Source organism: Acanthochromis polyacanthus, chromosome 6 (assembly GCF_021347895.1).
Source record: "Acanthochromis polyacanthus isolate Apoly-LR-REF ecotype Palm Island chromosome 6, KAUST_Apoly_ChrSc, whole genome shotgun sequence".
In the NCBI taxonomy this organism is placed as follows: Eukaryota; Metazoa; Chordata; class Actinopteri; family Pomacentridae; genus Acanthochromis; species Acanthochromis polyacanthus.
The window spans coordinates 40,064,569-40,084,777 of record NC_067118.1 but is presented as its reverse complement, the minus strand read 5'-3'; the positions used below and the strand labels follow the sequence as shown (position 1 = coordinate 40,084,777).

Here is a 20,209-nt window from a genome sequence, read left to right as displayed (position 1 = left end):
ACCTCACATTTTAGATGTCATTTGATGTCTCATTTTTCAACAAAACTTTCCATATGTGGAACATTTTTAAACCGCAGTACGGCCAGAACACTCCACTGATACAGAGCTGCATCTGCGAGCGTGCTCGTGTTTGCAAGCGCTCCTTTCTTCAGACCGAAAAGCACACGGAGCTGCTTGTCACAGAATGTCATCACTGACTGCATGAGAAAAAAAAGAAAGAAGAAAAAGAAAAGCTTCGAATTACAGGAAAGAGGCACTGCATTAAAGAACAAAGGAGATCGATGGCAGTACATTAAATTTTATGCGAATGAAAAAAAAATCAACTAATTAAAATTGATTACTCCTGCTTTGTAAATGTGTTTCTGAATTAAATTATTGTATGAAAACATTTTGACCAATCGAGGAGCTGAGGAAGTATCCATTACTGGATTGCAGCTGAGAAGGGGCTGGAATGTTTTGTGGTAGCTAAGTAGTTTGTTGTGCTTCGCTGCGACTCCCCTCGTGCACCCCCACTGCTAAAGTGCCATGGGTTAATCTCTGATGACCCTCATCTCTCAGAGCAGCTCCAGACTCATGGTTTGGCCCTTTTACCTGAATTAAAAGGAATGTGTGGGCTTTATAAGTATTTTTGCTCAAAGTGGGTGAAAGTGAGGTGTCACTGACAGAGTCGCTCCTCTTTAGTCATCGGGGCTCTCGGGGCTCTCAGGGCCCCACTGGGGATGTCCTTATCTAAACAGTCATCTGTCTCGCTAGTTTAGCAAGGGCAACCCCAGGCAGCAGCACTGACAGTTGCACATTAAGAAATGTCAGACTCGGCTTTATACCGAATCTCTCAAGCTAGTTTTGAATTGGCTCGGTGCCACATGTTTGTCTTCAAGTTTAGATCTCTGTGGAATAAAAGAAATGCATCGCTTTGTTGCTGCCTCATGTTATTTTTAAAACACTTGTTGTTCGCATGAGCCACTGTTTCCACAGGTTTCTCTATCCTGCATATCCAGTTCATAAAAGAAGATGATTTTTTTTTTTTAAACTAGTAAAACACCGAGTTTGAGCCTGTTTCTTTTGTAAACATATGATAAGTTAAATTCAGGATATAAAAGAAGTAATGCGATCACAGAGCGTCCTCACACACACTCAGCAAGCTGGACCATAAAATGCACTTTTGACTGTAATTTTACAACATTATAAAAAACATACATATTCAAGAACAGGGTAACATTTCTTTTTTTCTCGAAAGCTGCTTTATTGTATGCATTTGTCTGTACGCTGCACAGTTGTTTCTCTTTGATGCTGTTCTCACTGATTTAAATGTACTTTTGCCTTCCGTTTTTCTCACCGTTAAACCCATTCAACTTTTCCATATTTGCGATGACAGAACTCTGATATCGAAATGCTGCTGAATGGAAAGTTTGGTCTGTGTATGCAGTGGTCTTGAAAAAAGCTTGATTTCCGTCCACCAACGTCCCCACCCCCCGCTTTTACTAAAATTGCATAATGCGCTTTTGATGTCATCATTGTAGCCTTGCCTGTGGCTCCAGCGCTGACACTGATACAGCACTGTATGCTATTTTTAAACCTTTGCACGGCAAATGTCAATGAAGTTTTCCATGACCCTTTTTCATCTGCTGAAATGTTGACTATGACCTTTAAATTTCAAAAGTTAGGATCATTCAATAAAGATTGACCACATTCACATAGTATTATACACAGAACACCAACCTCACTGCATTCACCCTTGTACTTATTGCACTGTTGTATCAGATGTTAAAAAAAAAAAAAAGAAGGTTTCCTAGAAGGAAGAATCAGCGTTTCACTCGTGATCTTTTATCAGATTTTACTGATGCTGAAGGTTTGGTAATCGCTGTTCGTCTGTTTTCCTCATACTGTAACTTCTCTGAAAAGCACCGCACAATAATAAAGAAAACAAACTAAAGACAAAAGGTTCTTTCTGTACACTCATTGTTAGAACGGTTCTCGTCCTGCAGGGCCCTTGAAGCTCCTGCAGTGTCTGAACAAGTGCGGATGCTAGCTAAATGGTCGGGTCTGCACCTCACTTCCTGATGTCTCTCAGGGTCAATAATTCCCTATAGCTGCTCCCACGAGGCCTTGCTTCCTCCACTAAAGGTCACATTAAGGCGGGAAAGATGTCACAATTAGAAGGGCATTTAAAGCTGCTCTTTTAAAAAGATTAAAAAGCACTGTTGGCCACATCAAGCAGTCAGGCGACTAAAGGAAATACAATAATTGCATTAAAACTTAATTCCTCTCTGGCAGGGCTCTCATATCAGAAAGGTATTGGGTTAAGTCATTTAAGACAGCTGCCCCTGATAGCAAATCATCCATGAAAGCACCAAATTAATATAGAGCTTCATTTTTCGCCGTCTCTCACTTTCTCTTGCTTTTGGTCCTCCAAACGTGTGTTTGGGGGGGAAATTTGAGACTAGCCTAACGCAATTTTTGCTCATGTCTATCAGTCTGTTATTATATCAGGGGCACTTCTCCACAAATGTACAGGCCAGGGCAATTTGGAATGAATTGATTCACACTGAGACCGAATCCTATACTTGCTAATGATTTCCCTTTTAGCCCCTCCATTGCATCCCCCATCCAACTTCTAGGTCCATCATGGCCTCCAGATCTCTTCAGTCAGAATGTGTTTTTTTATTTATTCTTGCGAATGACGAGGAGTAAGAAGTTTTTAAGTGCATTGCAATGTAGAAACTAAACTGAGAAATAAATGTGGAAGTTTTTTATTTTATTTTTACGCAACGTTTTAGTTTGTGATAGTGTGAGATTTCTGATGGAAAATAAAGTTTTGATATATATCTTTCTGTGGTAAGACACCAAACTGTCCTTACATTTATTCAAAAGTGACTCGGAGAAAAGCAAAATGCAGTAAACCTTGAAGAAAATATAGTTGCAGTTGAAGCGGCATATTTTTAAGCTTTTAGTACTTTAATTTCTGAGTAATTGCTTGATAAATGTGGCACTGAGTTGGCCTGAATGGTTTAGAATAAAAACAGCTCTTGAACTCTTTCTCTTTTGAGGCGACTTTTTCATTGGTTGTAGGTTCAACTTTTGCCTGCTTCAAAAACTGAAACTAAATTTGAATACAGAAACCAGCCAAAAGAAACAAATGCCAGACATGCAATGCATTGCTTTTTCACACTTCTGCTCACACCTCCTGCCGCCGATTCCCCACAATGCACATCTGCAAAGTATCTATAGATCTTATGGTATGTAGTAGTTAAGTGCTGTTACTAGTGGAGGCAAAAATATACAACTGGTTACATGGATTCCCTCAGGCGTCTGTCCGTGCGGTTCGAACGTAATTGAATTTCAGCCTCATTTCTCACCATTCAAGGTATCACAATTGTAATTTTCAGACAAGTGCAGTGCAAAGTCTCGTCCAATTCAAACTCAATAACATTTCTGTAATCTTGTCCGTTCATCAAGTTCACTCTCTTTGAGTGTGTTGGTTAATGTTATCTCTTCCTATGATTGAGTTTTCGCCTCTTTTTCGGCTTTACCTGACGCTTTATCGGTTATCTGGTTTGCAAAGATTATTGCTCTTAACATGGAGCACTTTGGTGCATTAGCAGTCAAAGCTTTACAAGAAGCTTGACAAAAGAGCCCAATTATTACTGCAACCAAAACTGATTCACAAGTTTTCTGCAAGGAAGGAAATGTACCTGATTTTTATTTGGGTTATTTATGCTGTCAACCCAAATTTGCCTTGTACTGTTATCCATCTTGCCGCCCTAAAAGCCCAGTTGTGTGCTACCCAACACTATAACTGGGGTGATCCATAAGTCAATAACAAGACTGAAATCTGTGCAATGTGGTTATAATTGATTGAGATGTCTGGATGGAACTTGCGCAAAGCATCTATGTCATCTGCTAAGAAGTGCACTTTTCCTCTCCCTGAAGATCCGCCACTAGAGTTTTAACCAAATGGACATTTGCCTCATTAGTTTGCCGCTGAGCTAGCTGCGGTCCCTGCTAACATGTCATACTTATGCCTGTTAACATTGATGCAATTTTCTTGTCAATATTGTGCTACTGAAATTTTAAGGGAATGTAAACAAGGACTGCTCATTCAGCATATTCCTCCTCTGTTAGGTCATTACCTCTCACAGGGCCTGCATCACCTTGTTATTTGCTGGGATAAATATTAGAATATTAGATTTTAGTGTGTTTATCATCTCTGGTTTCTGCCTTTACCACAAGTTGTTTATTTGGCTCACTCACTTGTACAGTGCGAGCTTTCCCAAGAGCGGAAGGATTTTGTCTTGTTATCAAAGGGGTATTTTCTCTGTGTTTTGACTGTATCTTTTGGCCCAGAACATCGGTTGGGGGTTCACCATGCAAATGGTTTAATCTGGTTGTCACAATGAAGGTTCCGGGTGACTGACTTTAATAAGCCCTCAGCATATAGAGATCCAGGAAATTCCATACCTCTTGCGTAACCCTTGTGTACATCAAGGTCACGGTTGTGTCCCGCTGAAATGGTAGATTAGTGTCTAAATAAATTGTGGCAGCATCTCATGGGATGAATCTGGCACGTTTTGATAAAATTCACTATTGAAATTTTATTACTGCAGAAACACTACTGATGATTTGCAATATAATGGACTTCTGCAGCACATCTGTGTCCTTTTATATGTATTCATAGTTAGAAAAGAAAAGCTGAATGCAATATCCTAACCTTCATAAATATGCCTGTGTCATAATTCTCCACTGCGCTGTGTGTTTGTCACAGAAATCCAGCTTTTTAAACAGCTTCCCTGCCACTCCTCCCTCTTGGACAAGTTTAAACTGCAATTCTTTTGGATTGGAACAGGTTCATAGTATATGCAATGCATTACCCAAAATGAATTACCACTGGCAGGGCGCTCAATCACTTTGTATCTTTCAACACTAAGAGAAAAGAAGAGTAATCAAAACCTTTCAACCTATTAGAGGGATGACTTTTACAATTGAATCACGGGGACCACAGGTGCGATAATAAGTCATCGAAACCTCCCCTCCAGTGTGTTTCCCCTTTCTCTGTGTTCTTTCATATTTATCTATTTTAGGAGGCGCCACTTCATGGCGCCCACTTCAAATTTATGTTTTAATGCCATTTGAGGAAGATTTTTTTTCTCCCTGCAATTCTTGGAAATGCATACTGGGGTGGAAAATTAAGGTGCATCTCGAAGGAAAACATAATAGAATCGATGAACGCAGTGCACTTAAAACTACTGATGTTCTGATGCTATTTAACGTTCTAGTGCATTAACGTTTGAAGTCATTACAACATTCAGGCTGGCTGATTTGATCATGGCAGGTTTTTAACTGGAAGAATTACAGAAGTTTTCAGCCTAGGATTCTCAAGTTATTAGATACAAATGATCACCTCTGCATTAAGTATAGATTTTCTTCCACTGCGCACTTAAGAATGGAAGTTTGTCTTTAAGAGGGTAATAGCAAATTAAGCTCCATACTCCATTTGTCCAGCACTCTTGATGGGCTAATTTTATAACTGCTGATTTGGTCATTCCCCACATTTAGCCGGAAAGTGGTCAGGTGGTCTTTTTCCTCACTGCTGGGTGTGGGAGGCATAAAAGCAATTATCAAATGGAATCCATTTAAGGATTTTGTGTGTTTTTTTTTGTTGGATTTATGATGAATCTTTTTCTTAAGGAAGGTCTAGACTGTTGTTTGTACTGCTTCCTGCACCAGTTTCCTGCTGAACTTATGTTCTTCTTCTCATAGTATATAATCATGAGGAATTAAATCACCTTTTTCTCTTCCTAGATTACCACAGCTATAAAATTTCTACAGAACCCAAAAGTACGTCAGAGTCCGTTGGCCACCAGAAAAGCCTTCTTGAAGAAAAAAGGTGAGCGATTTTTGATTTGTTTTATTTATGCAAGTCTGAAAACATTTAAAAATATACATTTGTTGCAAAATAACACTATGATTCCAATTCATATGTGGTTGCCCAGAGATACAGATGCAGTCTTTATTTTGCTTTTGTTGTTGTTTTTCTGGTAAGATTAGTCTGTAAGGGTCAGAGGTTGTGGCCGTGGCTCTGTGCCCTGGGGGGTCTAATAGGGGTCGATTTGGCTTCAGAGAACATGATTCAGGTCCTGTGAATAAATGACACACCAGTTGGGATGCTCCTTTGGGTTCAGGAAAATTAATATTGACAAACTCCCTCTGCGTTTTCAATGGAATTATCAATATTGCCTTCCAGCATTTTAACCCTTTTACTTAATTTAACTGTTATCGTAAATTTGAGGCACGGCAGGGAGGGTTTTTCTAAGCAGGGAAGCTCGAAACGTTTGCTGGCTCTTCACTTTCTTTGCGATTCATTGAGATATTTCTAACACATGGCAGAATATTGTTTGCGCAATAAAACTTGCAAAAAGCTTTATTACTCTGAACTCATTTAAGTCAGTTCAATATAATGCGGTGGTGGGACTGTGCAGCGGTATGCCATGTGTTTCTTACAGTCAGTATGTTCAGAGAGAGTGTGCAGCTTCGCCTCAGATAGTCTTTTGTGGTGAGTATTTTTATTTCACTTCGTTGCAAGACAGTTTAGTGCTTCGGGGACTGTAACTCCACAGTGCTGAGGGACTTTGCCTCCAGCATTAGGGTAGCCAAACAGTGAAAAGTGAGCCTAAAAGCTCTGTGACTGGGAAAGGTAACCTGAAACCAAATCCATGGTTGCCGGCTGCTACTACACACATCTCATATGGCTCTAATGATCCTTGATATCTTTTGAAATTTCTTTGTCTTTTTTCGTCTCATTATTGACAACTAAGACGAGCTGCTGTTGGTCATTTTGAATGTAATGAGGCCTTCGCTGACCAAATGATGTCATGCCGCCCTCCTCCCCATGTTCTTCTTACTTTCAGCTTTGTTGCAAACTCCACGGAGCTTCACTATCCAAAATGGTTTGCTCTTACTGCACTTCAAGTCTATGAAATATGTATGACGCTTTAATGCAGATTTATTTTGGAAAATCGGTTCCACTGTAGATCTAAACAAGAACTCTCGATTTGCATGAGGACATTGATCTTAGGGAGAGAGAGGGGCGATATGAGCAATGAAACACTAAGCGCAAAGTATGTTAGAGTAGCACTCTGCTGCATTCTTAGGATAACTCCTGACTTATTCTGTGCAGTAGCGAACCTGGAAGTATTTATAATTCATACCTCACCTTCCTTTCATTAGATCAGTTGTGTTCTTCTGATTTCACTTCGCCGCGTGTCACGTTAGCCTGAGCTTAGAGCATTGTTTCTAAATGTTCATGTTGTGGGTAATTGTGTCAGGAAAATGGCTCTTCTTAGCTAGAGAATTTAAAAAGTCAAGTTTTAAACATTATACCGTATCACTGAGAGTGTTAAACCTTTGGCTTTCATGATGAGTTGGATAAAATAAGTAAAATATGAAGCATTTTGGGGCTGATGCATGTCCTCAAAAGTGCATGTATGTATGAATTTCTTTATATTTACAACAGTTCCAGAGTTGTAAAATGTAAGATTAGTAATTGGATGATCGTGAACGCTTACTTCCTTGTCGCTTGAGCTGCAATCGGCTTTTTGCACAGACAGCAACAGGCCGATACTCCGACTTTCCCCGTTTCTGTACCCAGCACGTATTGTCCTTTCAACACTTGGACACAGAAACTCAATCATCCTCCTCCTCCCACAGTCGCCACAGCAAATGTGTCAGTCTTAATTTCTAATACAGTTTAATGTCATATTTATGTAAATACTTTTGGATTTTACTCTATATTAACAGCCAGAAATGTCAAAGCACACATAAAATGAAACAATACCATCTCCCGGTAGAGTGGAATTTAAATTGGATTCCTCTTGCTGCCAGTACTTATGCTGGACAGCTGATGAAGGGGAAAATAGGGCCCACTTTGATTGCATGTTGCAGAATCTTTACACAATAATCTCAGTCGTGCATATTATTTCCCTGCGCATTTGTGCCCTAATCTGCACTGAAGGATGCCTCTCTGGTTACATCTCCTTTTTTCCAAAGAGATCCTAATAGTGTGGTTTATTTCAATATTCATTGAAAAATATAATTTTCTGTTTTCCTTCAACAGTCAATTTCAGGGTATGAATTGGCAATTATGCAGTCCAATATTCCGAGCTGCCCTTCTTGAGTCCTTGAAGTTGAATAAACTGGCTGAAATATTGAAACTTTGTCACAGTGATGTAATATAAATCAAGATTTAAAACCCAGAGATGTTTTTTTCCCCCCCTTTCTTTTACGGAGGAGTGGGGAAATGAATTGCATTTTAAACTGTCATCTAGCAATCTTGAAGCAATTTTGCTTGACTTGTTCCTTGCCAGGATCAAGTAAATTTTATTGTGTTTGAGTGAAATATAATGTGCGACAGTCTCATCTAGTGAATTGTGCCGTCTATGTGTTCTACAATTAACAACTGAAGCGCATTGGGCCCCCATTTTGGCAGCACCGTTTAGCCTAGACAATTAGCAGTTACACACATAATTACCAAAAAAATATATAATTCTCAGGACTAAGTCAACAAGATTTTCCAGCTTTCAGCGTGTCACCTTGACCGTGGCCCCAAAGTTGGCATCACTTAGCCTCTCCTAGACTACCCAACTGAACGCAGTATGTTTGGGAACACGTACATTGTTGGTAAATTCTGCATGTGAAACCGGCACAGTACATCCTCTGTCAGTGACACATAAATGATGGCTTGACTTATTTATTTTTTATGCCGTCCCAGTTGTTATTGAGTTGAATAAATAATGCTAATAGATTTCACCCTGAGCAGAGGGCCAGTGATCGAGGGTCACGGGGAACACAGGTAGGCTTTTGGTGTATTACCATACCTGGTATGAAGGTAAGGGTAAGGTTCATCATCCCAGATATTAATAGGATGCTGTTTGTAAGTGGGGTTATGTGACTCACCTCTCGGACAAAAATGACAATGACCAAGGCCTGCATGGAAGGTAAAGGGATTGATGTGGTTATAAATTACTCCACGGCGCCACCTAGCCTAGGCCTTGCCTACTTTGTCATCAGTACAAGGCGATAAAGCAGGGAAATGAGAACAGAGTCCCCCTTTTTAATACATAAATGAATACTCTATGAGAGTGGTCATTATTTAGGGCATGCCATTTTCAAGCAGTTGAACGGAACAAAATGACATGTAGAATCTCCCTCGCCACTACGGCATGAGAAACAGGTTGAACTTTTTCTTAATAACCCATTGACCTCCATCTATTTATGACCCCTGCCGTGCATTTTTTTTTTCTAAATACGATATTCAAAATGTAAGTAATTTTCACTCAAGGGCAACTTCATAATTCAGGCCTTGGAGGACAGCGAAAAAGCCATTCACCTTTTACCACCCAAAATATTTTAGTAAGCAATTTTTATAATTGGCTGTCCGAGCTAGGTCTTGACCCATAAAGTCCAGAAGTGCCAAAATCGGAGAAATAGATTTAATGTAAGAGCCTTGCTGCCTCTTTGCCCTTAAAAAATGCCCAGAGAATATGAGCCACTGAAAATAGAGCTGTAAATAACCTGACGAGCAATGGGTTTTCCTTTAAATAAATACCGATCAGGTTTATGTTGAAAGACAATAGAAAACGTAGCCCAGATATGCAGTTTACAGTATTTATAGCTGTAATATCGAGGTGCCAGCACCGTAATTTCATGCCCCAATGAGAATGGCAAGGTCAAAGCAAATGCTTTGGCAGAGCATCTGCTAATACGGTGACTCATAAACAGGCACTGCGTGTATCAGGTGCACCAAATAATACAGTATAATGAAATACAGAATAGCTTTCCATTATTGTTCTTTTTTATGGTGTCGTCATTAGGTGTAATTTATGTCTTAAAAAATTCATCTCCCCACAGGTCGATCTGAAATGGGGGTCCAGGGGTCATTCCACAGGTTTTGGAACCCATAATAAATTTCGCAATCCCTTTTTTGTCTTTTCCTTTTATATGTAAAACTCACTTTCACCTTGTTCCTTTTTCTTTTGGATCTAAGGGCTCTTTCATTTGCTGTTGTCTTCCCCTCAACAATAAACAGATCAGAGCCTACAATACAACTTAGCAAGCTGTAATTTGACTAGAAAACAGCTTTAGGAATTTCCATGTATTTTATTTTGATGTTTGTCAGAAACCTTTCATTTGCTGCATAAACAACATCAAAGATGAGAGCAGCTATTAAGATGTACATACATTAGTCTCAATTGCAGACTAAACGTAGATACTTCGCATTTCAAGGTGAAAGGATTTTTTTTTTTGTATTATTTCTCCCTTTATTTGGTGAAAGTGAGATCATTGCTCGTCTCACTCAATAGTCTGTCACCATGTAGTCTGCTGTGGTCAGATGAATCGGGAGTCCAGGGACACATTATTGCTTATTTGACAGTGTAGTCTGACTGCACAAACTCAGCACATGGCGCTCACCACTTCCTGGCACTCAGGACCTGCTGTAGACTACAGGCTGGCCAATATTTGCCTTCAATTATTCAACAATTTTCATGGCCATTCCTCAGAGCATTTAAATAGGTGACTGGAGGGACCTTCTCTTGGCATAAGCCTTGTGGTAGATTTTCAAAGAATCTGTCCATGCTTTTGGACTGCTGAGACACGGATAAATCAAAGTGTGATTTCTGGTTAAGGTTCAACCTGCTATTCGGATTTTACCCACTATCAAGCCGCTTAAACGGACGACCAATCATTTGATTAAAGCATTTTTGTTATATCCACCCTAAGAATTTTAAATTACTGTCTCACTCACTTCATATTAGTTACAATCCACACGGGTGTTACTTTGGGCTTGTCTTTTAAAGGCCGCTCTGGAGGTCAGCACCAGAAATATTATGATCCGACTCTGTGCAGCTACTATTAATGAAAACTAAGAGTCATCTCTCAAAATATTACGTCTTTCCAACTTCTCAATGTCTCTCAAAGGATGGAGTAAGCTTTATCCTGAGCATGTGTAAATTCTCTAAACCATGAGAGAATAGTTCAAATAAAAGACTCGTACGAAAGGGATTTTCTGTCATTAAATAAAGAAAAATTACCCAAGAAACCGACGGTAAGCATAAAGCGTTATAGTGCAGGAAATGAGGTAAACTGTGCTCATTTATATCTTAGAGCTGAACGGTGTTCCGGTTCTGTTTTTTTTTTTTTTTTTTGTCTGCAGCTTACTCTTAATTGTTTTGCTACAAAGGGGTTAATGTTGTTTTTGAGCATAGTTCATCAAAAGTTGTAATCATTTTCCTTTGTTTAGGCGAAGATGCTCATTAAACGGTGAGACCCACAGCAGTGGCAGCATATGGCGCCTGAAATAAAATCCTTTCTTGCCACAAAAGGAGATGTTCATATTAGATTTTTTTTCTCCTCCCCTCTGATTCTCCATCAGGGAGCCCTTTGCAATTTAATCATCACTAAAATCATTAAAAAGATCTGAAGATTAAATTATATTGGCATTTGCAAAATTATGTAATACATTTACATTACAATGAAGAAATTAAAATAATGCATTTTCGCTGTCTGGGGTGTATGAAATCTCCACGTGGGAAATATAACTGGAGAAGTGGACAGACTCTTATTTTCTTTGCCTTTGGTGGCAGTTAATAGGCTAGCAGAGTTTCGAATTTCATTGTGCGAACCTTCCTGCACTATCTCCCGTTGATGGATGTCCCTGAAACAGAAAGTCTCGGTGGAATTTCTGAATTATGAAATGAAAATGCATTTTTAAGAAGAGGGCTGGTAAAATTGAATGAGATTTGACGTACTTTCTCTAAATTGTACTTAAAAGATTTGTGGGGAGCTTGGGAAGTATTTAAGTGTGCATTATGATAGCTAAGGAGCCATTTGGATTTTCCCATTAACGCGCAGTCGCTGCACATCCTCCCAATGTCTAAAAGGTGTGTGCGTCTTGATTCCAGGACTGACAGATGAAGAGGTAGAGTTGGCCATCCAGCGCTCTGGCAGCACAGAAGAAGTCTTGCCTCTGAGCCCTGTGGGGCCCCCACATCCACTCCATGCCGCTCAGCTAGCTCCTGCACCGCTCAGTAAGTACATACATCCTTTTCTCGCCTTTGACACCTGTGCATATACATTATATTAATATTTATGTGCGCTGTCTCACTTCCCAAAGAGTTTGTAGTTGAGTCTAATTTAAAAGTTAGATCTCCATCCAGTGTGGGTTTGCTCGTAGAGATCTTCCCTCTTGCTCTTTTATTAATTTAAACCCACTAAACCGGATTATCTGTAGCTTAACAAACACCTGAATCTTAGTAAGTATCACGGTGATGTATACCAAGCAGTATACGCCTTGATTGTGAATTCAGACACTGGGAATATGACATTGCACAGCTCAAGCTTATGAAGTCTCTTGCCATCCTGTTTCAAGGGGTTCCACCCTGGCAAGACCCCACACCGCAACCTGTATCTTTATTACCTCAGGAGGTTATGAATGCTGTCCACTGATTTACCAATGCAGAATGAAGTCCGCGTAATGCTTAACCCATATGACAATGATTCCAGATGTATTCCACCCTCATTTATTACCACACTGTCCTTGACTCCCCCGGCATCTCATGTTTTGTAATGAAAGTGATGTTGATGGGATGGCCATGTAGTTAGGGAGACTCACAGCTCTCTGTCCATAGTGGGGGGTTTTATATCAAAACGGCTATAAGAGAGCTGCATAATGAGGTGAGAGCGGGGAGTCTTGTATGGGGGGTCATGCCGAAAAGAGGGGGCTACCTCCCTGTGATGTCCTTCTTATGGGGACGGTGCACAGGGACCCGCATCCATCTCTGTCGAAGTAATGGATACTCTGATCTCTATTTCCACACGGTAGAAGGACAGGAAGGCCTCCACTGAACCCAATAAATTTGAGAGGAGATTGGAAAAACGGGGGATGGAGACCACAGTTCCACGGCTTAAGTGACCAAATAAAAAAGGAAGATGGCAGAGTGGAAAATGGTATAGAAAAAGGGAGAGACAGAGGAAGAATGGAAGGTCCAAAAGGAGGGGGAAAGAGCAAGTGAAGACCTCTGGTGATGCAGTGAGGCTTGTTCAGGGTCAACCACCTATCCCAAGGACTCCCAGGCCTTTCAGATGCACGGTATTCTGGGATAGGTGACAGTCTATCGCAGCTATAATGTTGATGAAGACCCAAATTTATGTGGTTACCATATGGATGTTGGAGAATGATTCAAAATTTTCGATAGGAAAGGTTACAGGTTCATTGCTGAATGCTGCGGCAGCAATGAAACTTGCCCTTGAGTAAGGAGAATAAAAGAGCATTCACCTTGAAAATGTACCGTATAGTCCAGTATCACTGTGGGTCTCTCATTTTATTTGCATGTAAAATCACGCAAGTGCTAAGGCTCAAGATCAATCTGGTTTGCTTACTTCAAGCCAGTAAACATGTACCACATAACCCATTAGGTGAAATCAGACCTGTAATAGAATATCAGTGGTGTGCTTTAGTGGCCTCGCCTCTTAATAATTTCCTTTTCATTTTGGCCTCACTAGAGTAAATAAAAGAAAAAAAAACTCACATATTTCCTCCAGACCTGTTTGTTGTTTAGTGACATTTTCAGTTGAATGCCTCTCTTAAGTGGGGAATTTCCACCTTGACAGACAGTTGGCCTGCCCAGATGACAGCTTGCACAATGACACACTTTCACATTAGCTGTCACTCAGCACAACAGCCAACTTTGAAACGCACAAGTGCACCGTCTCTTACCTTTCCGTTCGTTTTAGGTTGATTTACAAACACTGTAGTGGGCCCGCTCCCAGAAAATAGCAGTGGAAGACAATAGTGTCCTTATACAAGAGCAGGACTGGGAGTGTTTGTTTGTTCTGTAGGCTTCTGTAGGCTTAAGTATAAAAGTAAATTTCTGAGGGTTCCGATTCCTTTTCTTAAAAAGCTTCTGATGTTGAAAAACTATTTAAAAAGAAAAACTTTGGTAATAAACACACACACACACACACACACATATATATATATATATATATATATATATATATATATATGTTTTTTTTATACTCAAAGACATATGAGGGGAAAAAAGCCATGGCTGAGCATTTCTGCCTTGAAACTGTATCAAACAGTTTCATGTGTAAACAAACCTAGAAAAGCAATTCTATCAGCTTGCAGGATGGGACTTTCCATATCATTATTATTCTATTCGTTTTCTGGTTCCAACATATATGGCTGCTAATATTACAAGTTTGTGCATTGCAGAACAGTTGTACAGTGTTTAAACAGGGTGAGCTGGTGTGCTGGAGCTACAGTGAGGGGTGGCTGGAGATAGATGTGGGGACTTCATAGTAGAAAGCAATGGTGTTACCTTCAATCCAAGCCACTTTAAGGCATGAATGTTATGAAAAAGTCTTCAAAACATGCAAATTCGATACACAGAGTATTTAGAGGTTTAATCAAAGTTTTTTTTCCAATGTTTTCTCCCACTGAGTGCAAATTGTATACTTAACATCTCAATTAATCATGGTGCAAAACAATGCTGTTGGGGTTTGTTCTTCTAGTTTTCCCCACACTCACTGGCTTCTATTGGTTTCATATCTATACAGTGTGAAAATCAATTAGTTTACACTTGCTTGTGAAACCTGCACATGTTGTGTGATCCATCACAATGAAATTCGCGTTATTAGTACATGCTACAGTTTCACAGTGAGATAATTGTGGTTTCCAAAGATCAGTGTTTCACCCCATTCCTTTTGCTTCCTCCAGGTCCAGCAGGATACAGATGGAGGGACTACGGCGCCCTCACCATCATCATGGTGGGCATCGCGTTCGGCTGCCATCAGCTTTACAAGGCAAGTTCCACCACGCCTTTTTGACTGTGTTTCCTCATTGACTTTATTTTCACGGGGAATGTTTGTTATACATATTATACACAGCATCCTAAGATCCGTCAGTGCTGCCTCTCCCATACGTTACGCTGACACTGGTAGGCATCGGTTTATGATGAATTACAGTGCTAGAATAGAAGGCGCCTAGGCAATATGTAACATCACTCTGGTCTTGTTATTAAAGCTACCCCGCTTTACGTCAAAGCATGATCTCATTTGAACCCCTTCATTTTAACTTCCCCTCTCCAACATGTATTTTTTTCCTTTAAAAAATAAATTTGCTAACACAGCACCCAACCATTTTTTTGTCGTCCTGCAGACTAAAAATAATCGCCCTGGTTTTTATCGGGCTTAGCAGCCCTTGAACATGAGCTCATGAGGCCCCTTGTCCCCGGTGACATTAATCCCATAGTGGTTGTTAGTAGTAGTCTGAGTGGCATGTGGAAGCCATTACTCTCGTTTTAGAGGAGGACAGGAGCTCCAGCAGTAGCTCTTGGCCTAGCTGACAGGCTGTTCTCGTTTGTGTGTATAAGAGCGAGGAAGGGAGCACATGCGATGTACGTACATATGCCTTCCTGACCCTGTCAGACAAACCCGCTTCTCTTTAGATCCCGTTATCTTCTATCATTTCATTTTTCTTTACAGAGCCTTTCATAAGGCTGCACATGAGCGTTCAGGGCCTTCTGTCTCTCCTTCCCAACTCTGCGGACGAAAACACACTCTGCACCAGTCCACCGCTTCCTCCGTGCAGCAGGGTTTGCCAGCCACCAGTCACCTGGGAGGTGGGATTCCCTGGTGGGACGGCACAGGTTGCTGTCATGTCACCAGAGCGTAGCGCCAGTCGCACCATATGTCCAAGCTTCTGCCCATACTTTATTTATGTTATGGTGCACCTTGTAAACACCACACTCCCAGCAACCCACTTATTAATTACCGCGTGTTGACACCCATTTAATCTTTTTCTCTAAAAAGTGTTTATTACTTGCGCTGGTGTGGCTGCTTGCCACCTGAGCTGGAGAGAAAACCCGGCAGAGAGCTGCAAACTGGCAGCGAGGGATTAACTTACTCAGCCTGAACGGGGGGGAAAAAACCAAGCAAAAAAAGCAAAATTATGGTGATGAAAACAGTTCAGCGGGCCCCTTCAGGGACGCACGGACATTGATTTTATTTGGCGAACTCGACTCCACACACATATGTAAAGGGACTGAATGAGATACTCAGGAGGTGTGTAACGCTGGATAACAAACATCCTCATTTGGCTGTCAGACGTGCATATCATTTGGTGGAGTTCTGTTTATTCGGTGGCAGAGAGATGACAAACAACATGACATTGTTTTTGGTTGGGGAAGACTATTTTCAGTGTTCACCACCATGTCTCTCCCTGTGGGCCCGTCTCTCTCTTTCACTGTCCTTACATGGGTTTGATTCATTTATATTACAGGGAATACTGCATGTTTTTAGGATTACAGCTAACACTTACTTACATAAGATTTGTCAGATTTATTTATTTTGCCTGTTTTGTTTAATTGGCTCGTCTATAATAGGAAATTTATTTACGGTGGTAAACGATTTAGGAGAAACAGCTATATTTAATGTTTCTGCTTGATAAATAAATGACTAATCGGTTCTAAAAAAATGGTTCATTCTGTAAGCCACTAATGGTTTCAACACTAGATGTGTGTATCAACCTGTTATCAGTTGCTTTGACATTTTGCAGTAGAAATGCATGCACCTAATCACGCAGTTTAGACAGTGAGGCACGAGTCCAATAAAACAATGCCTTTGACCTGCCACTGCCAAGTCTGGATGGGTCCGTCTTTTCCTCATCTTTCTGCCCCCTTTCCACCAGAGAGAAGTGTAATATTGTGCCATGCTTTTAATTGCAGAAATACATCCTTCCCCTCATTATGAGAAGCCGAGAGGACAAGAAGCATCTGCAGAGGATGGAAAGCAACATTGCGGCAATGAGTGGCACGCTGACACAGACAGGTGAAGATTAATATCTTCATCACTTTCTCCCTCCTTAACATTTTCCCTCATTTATCTGTCGCCAAAATCGGGGGGCCCCGCACGTTTTTAACAAATGACGCCGCTGTCATTTCGCTTTAATTTGAAATTGCTTGTTTACTGTCAGGCTCGGGCTCAATTAATTACGTTTCGCTGAAAAGCTCTTAACCTCGGAATATTAATGAGGAGTTGGGAAATGACAACTTTTCTTCCTCCCCCCACCACCCACCCACCCACCCATCCTCCCACCCATCCTCTCTCAATCCTCCCCCCTCCCTCCTTCCATCCGTCTCCCCCCCCTCCTCCCCCTCCCTGCACCAGCCACCTCACCCCCCAATCCAAACCTCCATCGCCATCATCATCATCCACCCCTCTTTCCCGTAGGTGGGCAGAAAGTTCATTTTAATTTTGTGTGCGTGCGTGTGTGTGTCTGTGTGTGCGTTTGTGAGCCGGATGTGTGTGTGTGCGGCGTGGCACTGTGTGGCGTCTGGGCTCAGCACTGGCCCTAGTGTGATTAAGTGCACGGTGACAGGTGCGGCTCCCATGTTGGACAGGTGAGGAATCTCAACCTGGCTGTCAAGACGTGGAGCGAGAGAAGCGGGGAGAGAGATGCTTTCCTAGCTCTTCGTCAGTATAATTAAAAATCCAGGGAGGCGTAAATGAGAGAGGCACTCTGAGAAACTTTGGTCTCGTTAACAGTAGTGTTGAACCGGAGTCTGTTTTCACCTGAAAAGTAAAGAACCCCTTCTGAAGAGAAGGCAGAAAAACATGCTCAGGGAAGCTGTGGGGTTTTTGTATTTTAATAGTAATAACGATGATGATGATAAAATTGTATTTATGTAGTATTTTTAAAGGCTCCTCAAACTTCCTGGAGGATTTTAACATATTGTATATACAAATATTTTAATTTTGTTTATTTATTTTTATTTCAGACATGCCACAGTGTCATCAAGTTAAAAAAGAAGATAAACACACAATAAAAACAAAACAACCAAATAAAAACCCTAAAATAAGGATGAAGTTTAATGTTTTTAGTTCCTACCTGCTACATGTCTGTTTATCTCCTTAGTGTTTCCTGTTTGCATCAAACCTTATACTTATGCACACATTTCCTCTTCCACATTATTTTATTTTTCAAGCATTTTTATTTTACTCTTCTTTTTTAAATTGTTCTATAGTTTTGCTCATTTTGAGCTCATACTATTCCATAATTTTACCCCACAAACTGAGCATTTATGGCACAAAATAAAGGAACATTAGCCAGACAAATCTTCAAAAGTGAATTTTCATGAGGTAGTGCATGCATTATTTAGGTCAGTGTTTGAATTTTTTTGTTTAAAATACGTGTCAGATCAAATCGATTCCTTTTAAATTTCATAAATCACAGTTGTTTGTACATGAGCCGTGTGCCTTTCTTCATATGGCATGAGAAGTAAAATAAAAACTTTACCTCAACAGTTTCTTCTTCCTAAATAAATGTGTTACTGATGCACTTGCTTCTCCCAGGTGACAAATTAATCTCTGTACAAAAACTATATAAACTAGAAAGAGACCTGCGTGTATCTGAATTTTTAGCAGTAGAGAAACAAACAGGAGCCAAGCTTGAGTCATAAATAGGACGTCGCCGTTTTAAAATCCTTTGTTTAACTTTGGCGTCATCTCCAAATTAAAGCAAATTAACAATTTGAGTTCGGTGCTCCTGTCACGGAGCCACGCGCTGTAGATGAAAATATGGCTGTTATCATTTCATCCCGTCACACCCATGCTATTGTTTTCTGACTGGCTTAGGTAGGCGCAGGGCAGCAATTGTGCGAGATCGCGTGCGAGGCGTGCCACCCTGAATCTGATTAACAAATATATGCTCTTTTATGGTCATTTTCTCCCAACTATGCAAACACATTTCCCCTGGCTATTTCACTGCCCATTCTTGCTCTGCTTATCACGTTTTTTGGAGATTTGCCAACTTGCAAACCCTGTTTTGTTTGTCAGCAAAGATTTCACGGCGAGAGTCATCGTGTTTGTTTGTTTTTTTTCCCAATGAGCAGGTGAGACTCCAGTTGAAAAAAAAAAACCCTTAAAAAAAAAAAAAAAAACAGGTCTTTTCTTCAGCCAATGTGGGGAACTAATTTGCTATGACTGCAGTAGCCAAGCTGCTATTGTAGTTAATGACTGTTGTAGTTAACAGTTGGGGAGAGGGGTTGCAATTACACTGCGAGTTTTCTCCCCCTGCTTTCCCTTTGTCTTCCTCTCCCTCTCGCTCCCTCTCTCCTCGCTGCACTGAGTAATAGCGACCGACTGCCTCGGTGCTGCCAATTGCTTGAACCCCCTTTTGTTAAAGTTCATGTATTTCTCTAGTGCCAGGCGCAATGAGGTGATGTATCCTTTTGAATGGGGACTACATTAGTCTCTCTCGCCAGCCCCAGCTCAAGAGTAAGGGCCTTGACTCCCATTATGATTTGCCTACAACTTCACACAGACAATTAATGAATGGATCTTGGAACTACTTCAGCGCACCCCGGCTGTAATGGAATTGTGCGGCTGTTTGGGCACTCTTTGTTGGTGGGAGCCATATTGGTGACCAGCTGGCCATTAAAGACAGAGACAGGCCTGGACATATGTAGTGTACATTATATCGAGGTATTTACTGAATAATTTACTGAATACACAATGTGCAGCCTCCTCGCAGCAGCTGCAAGCCTCACACATCATCTTGTCTCTGATTCCCCCTCTGTCACACACACACACACACACACACACACACCGCAGCCTCCTTCTGATTCATGCCCGGCCAAAGTCATTGACTTTATTATTATTCTTGGCTTCGTGTCTGTGATAACTGGGAATAAGAAGTTATGCATTTTTGTCAAGTGTCTGAGCAGTACAAAGGAGTCAACTTTGTGGAGAGACATGAAAAGAGTTGGGACTGTTTGGCTGAAAAAAAAAAAAAACCTGGTGCCAATGGTAATTCAGGAGACACGGCATTAGAGGCTGGCAGAGTGACCCGCACATCTGGATAAGCTGTTTTGCGGTAAAGTGGAATCAAAGACTAATAGGGCAGCTCTTGGTTTCGAGCGCACACCCTGTCATAGTAACACCTTTTTAAGCAGGGATAGCCACGGTATTTTAGTTTTATTGCCGTCTTCAGAAAGCTCGGTCACACTCTGGATCACAAGCCGAGTACGAAAAATTCAAATTGTTTGCACAGTGGTCTTTGCGTCCCGACCAAAGGATCCTGCTCCAACTCGCAGTCGAAAAGATCAAAACGCCTCACCACCCCACCTATATTGATACAGCTCCACCCATTCAA

The 20,209-nt window shown here is 40.9% G+C and overlaps 1 protein-coding gene across 1 annotated transcript in view; it reads left to right on the top strand.

Moving 5' to 3' along the window:
- pex14 (peroxisomal biogenesis factor 14) overlaps nucleotides 1-20,209 on the top strand; it is a 47,350-nt gene that overhangs the window by 14,119 nt on the left and 13,022 nt on the right. The window contains 4 exon segments of the mRNA XM_022206677.2: nucleotides 5,800-5,884; nucleotides 11,955-12,080; nucleotides 14,774-14,859; nucleotides 16,782-16,884. Coding sequence (XP_022062369.2) covers nucleotides 5,800-5,884; nucleotides 11,955-12,080; nucleotides 14,774-14,859; nucleotides 16,782-16,884 — 400 coding nt within the window.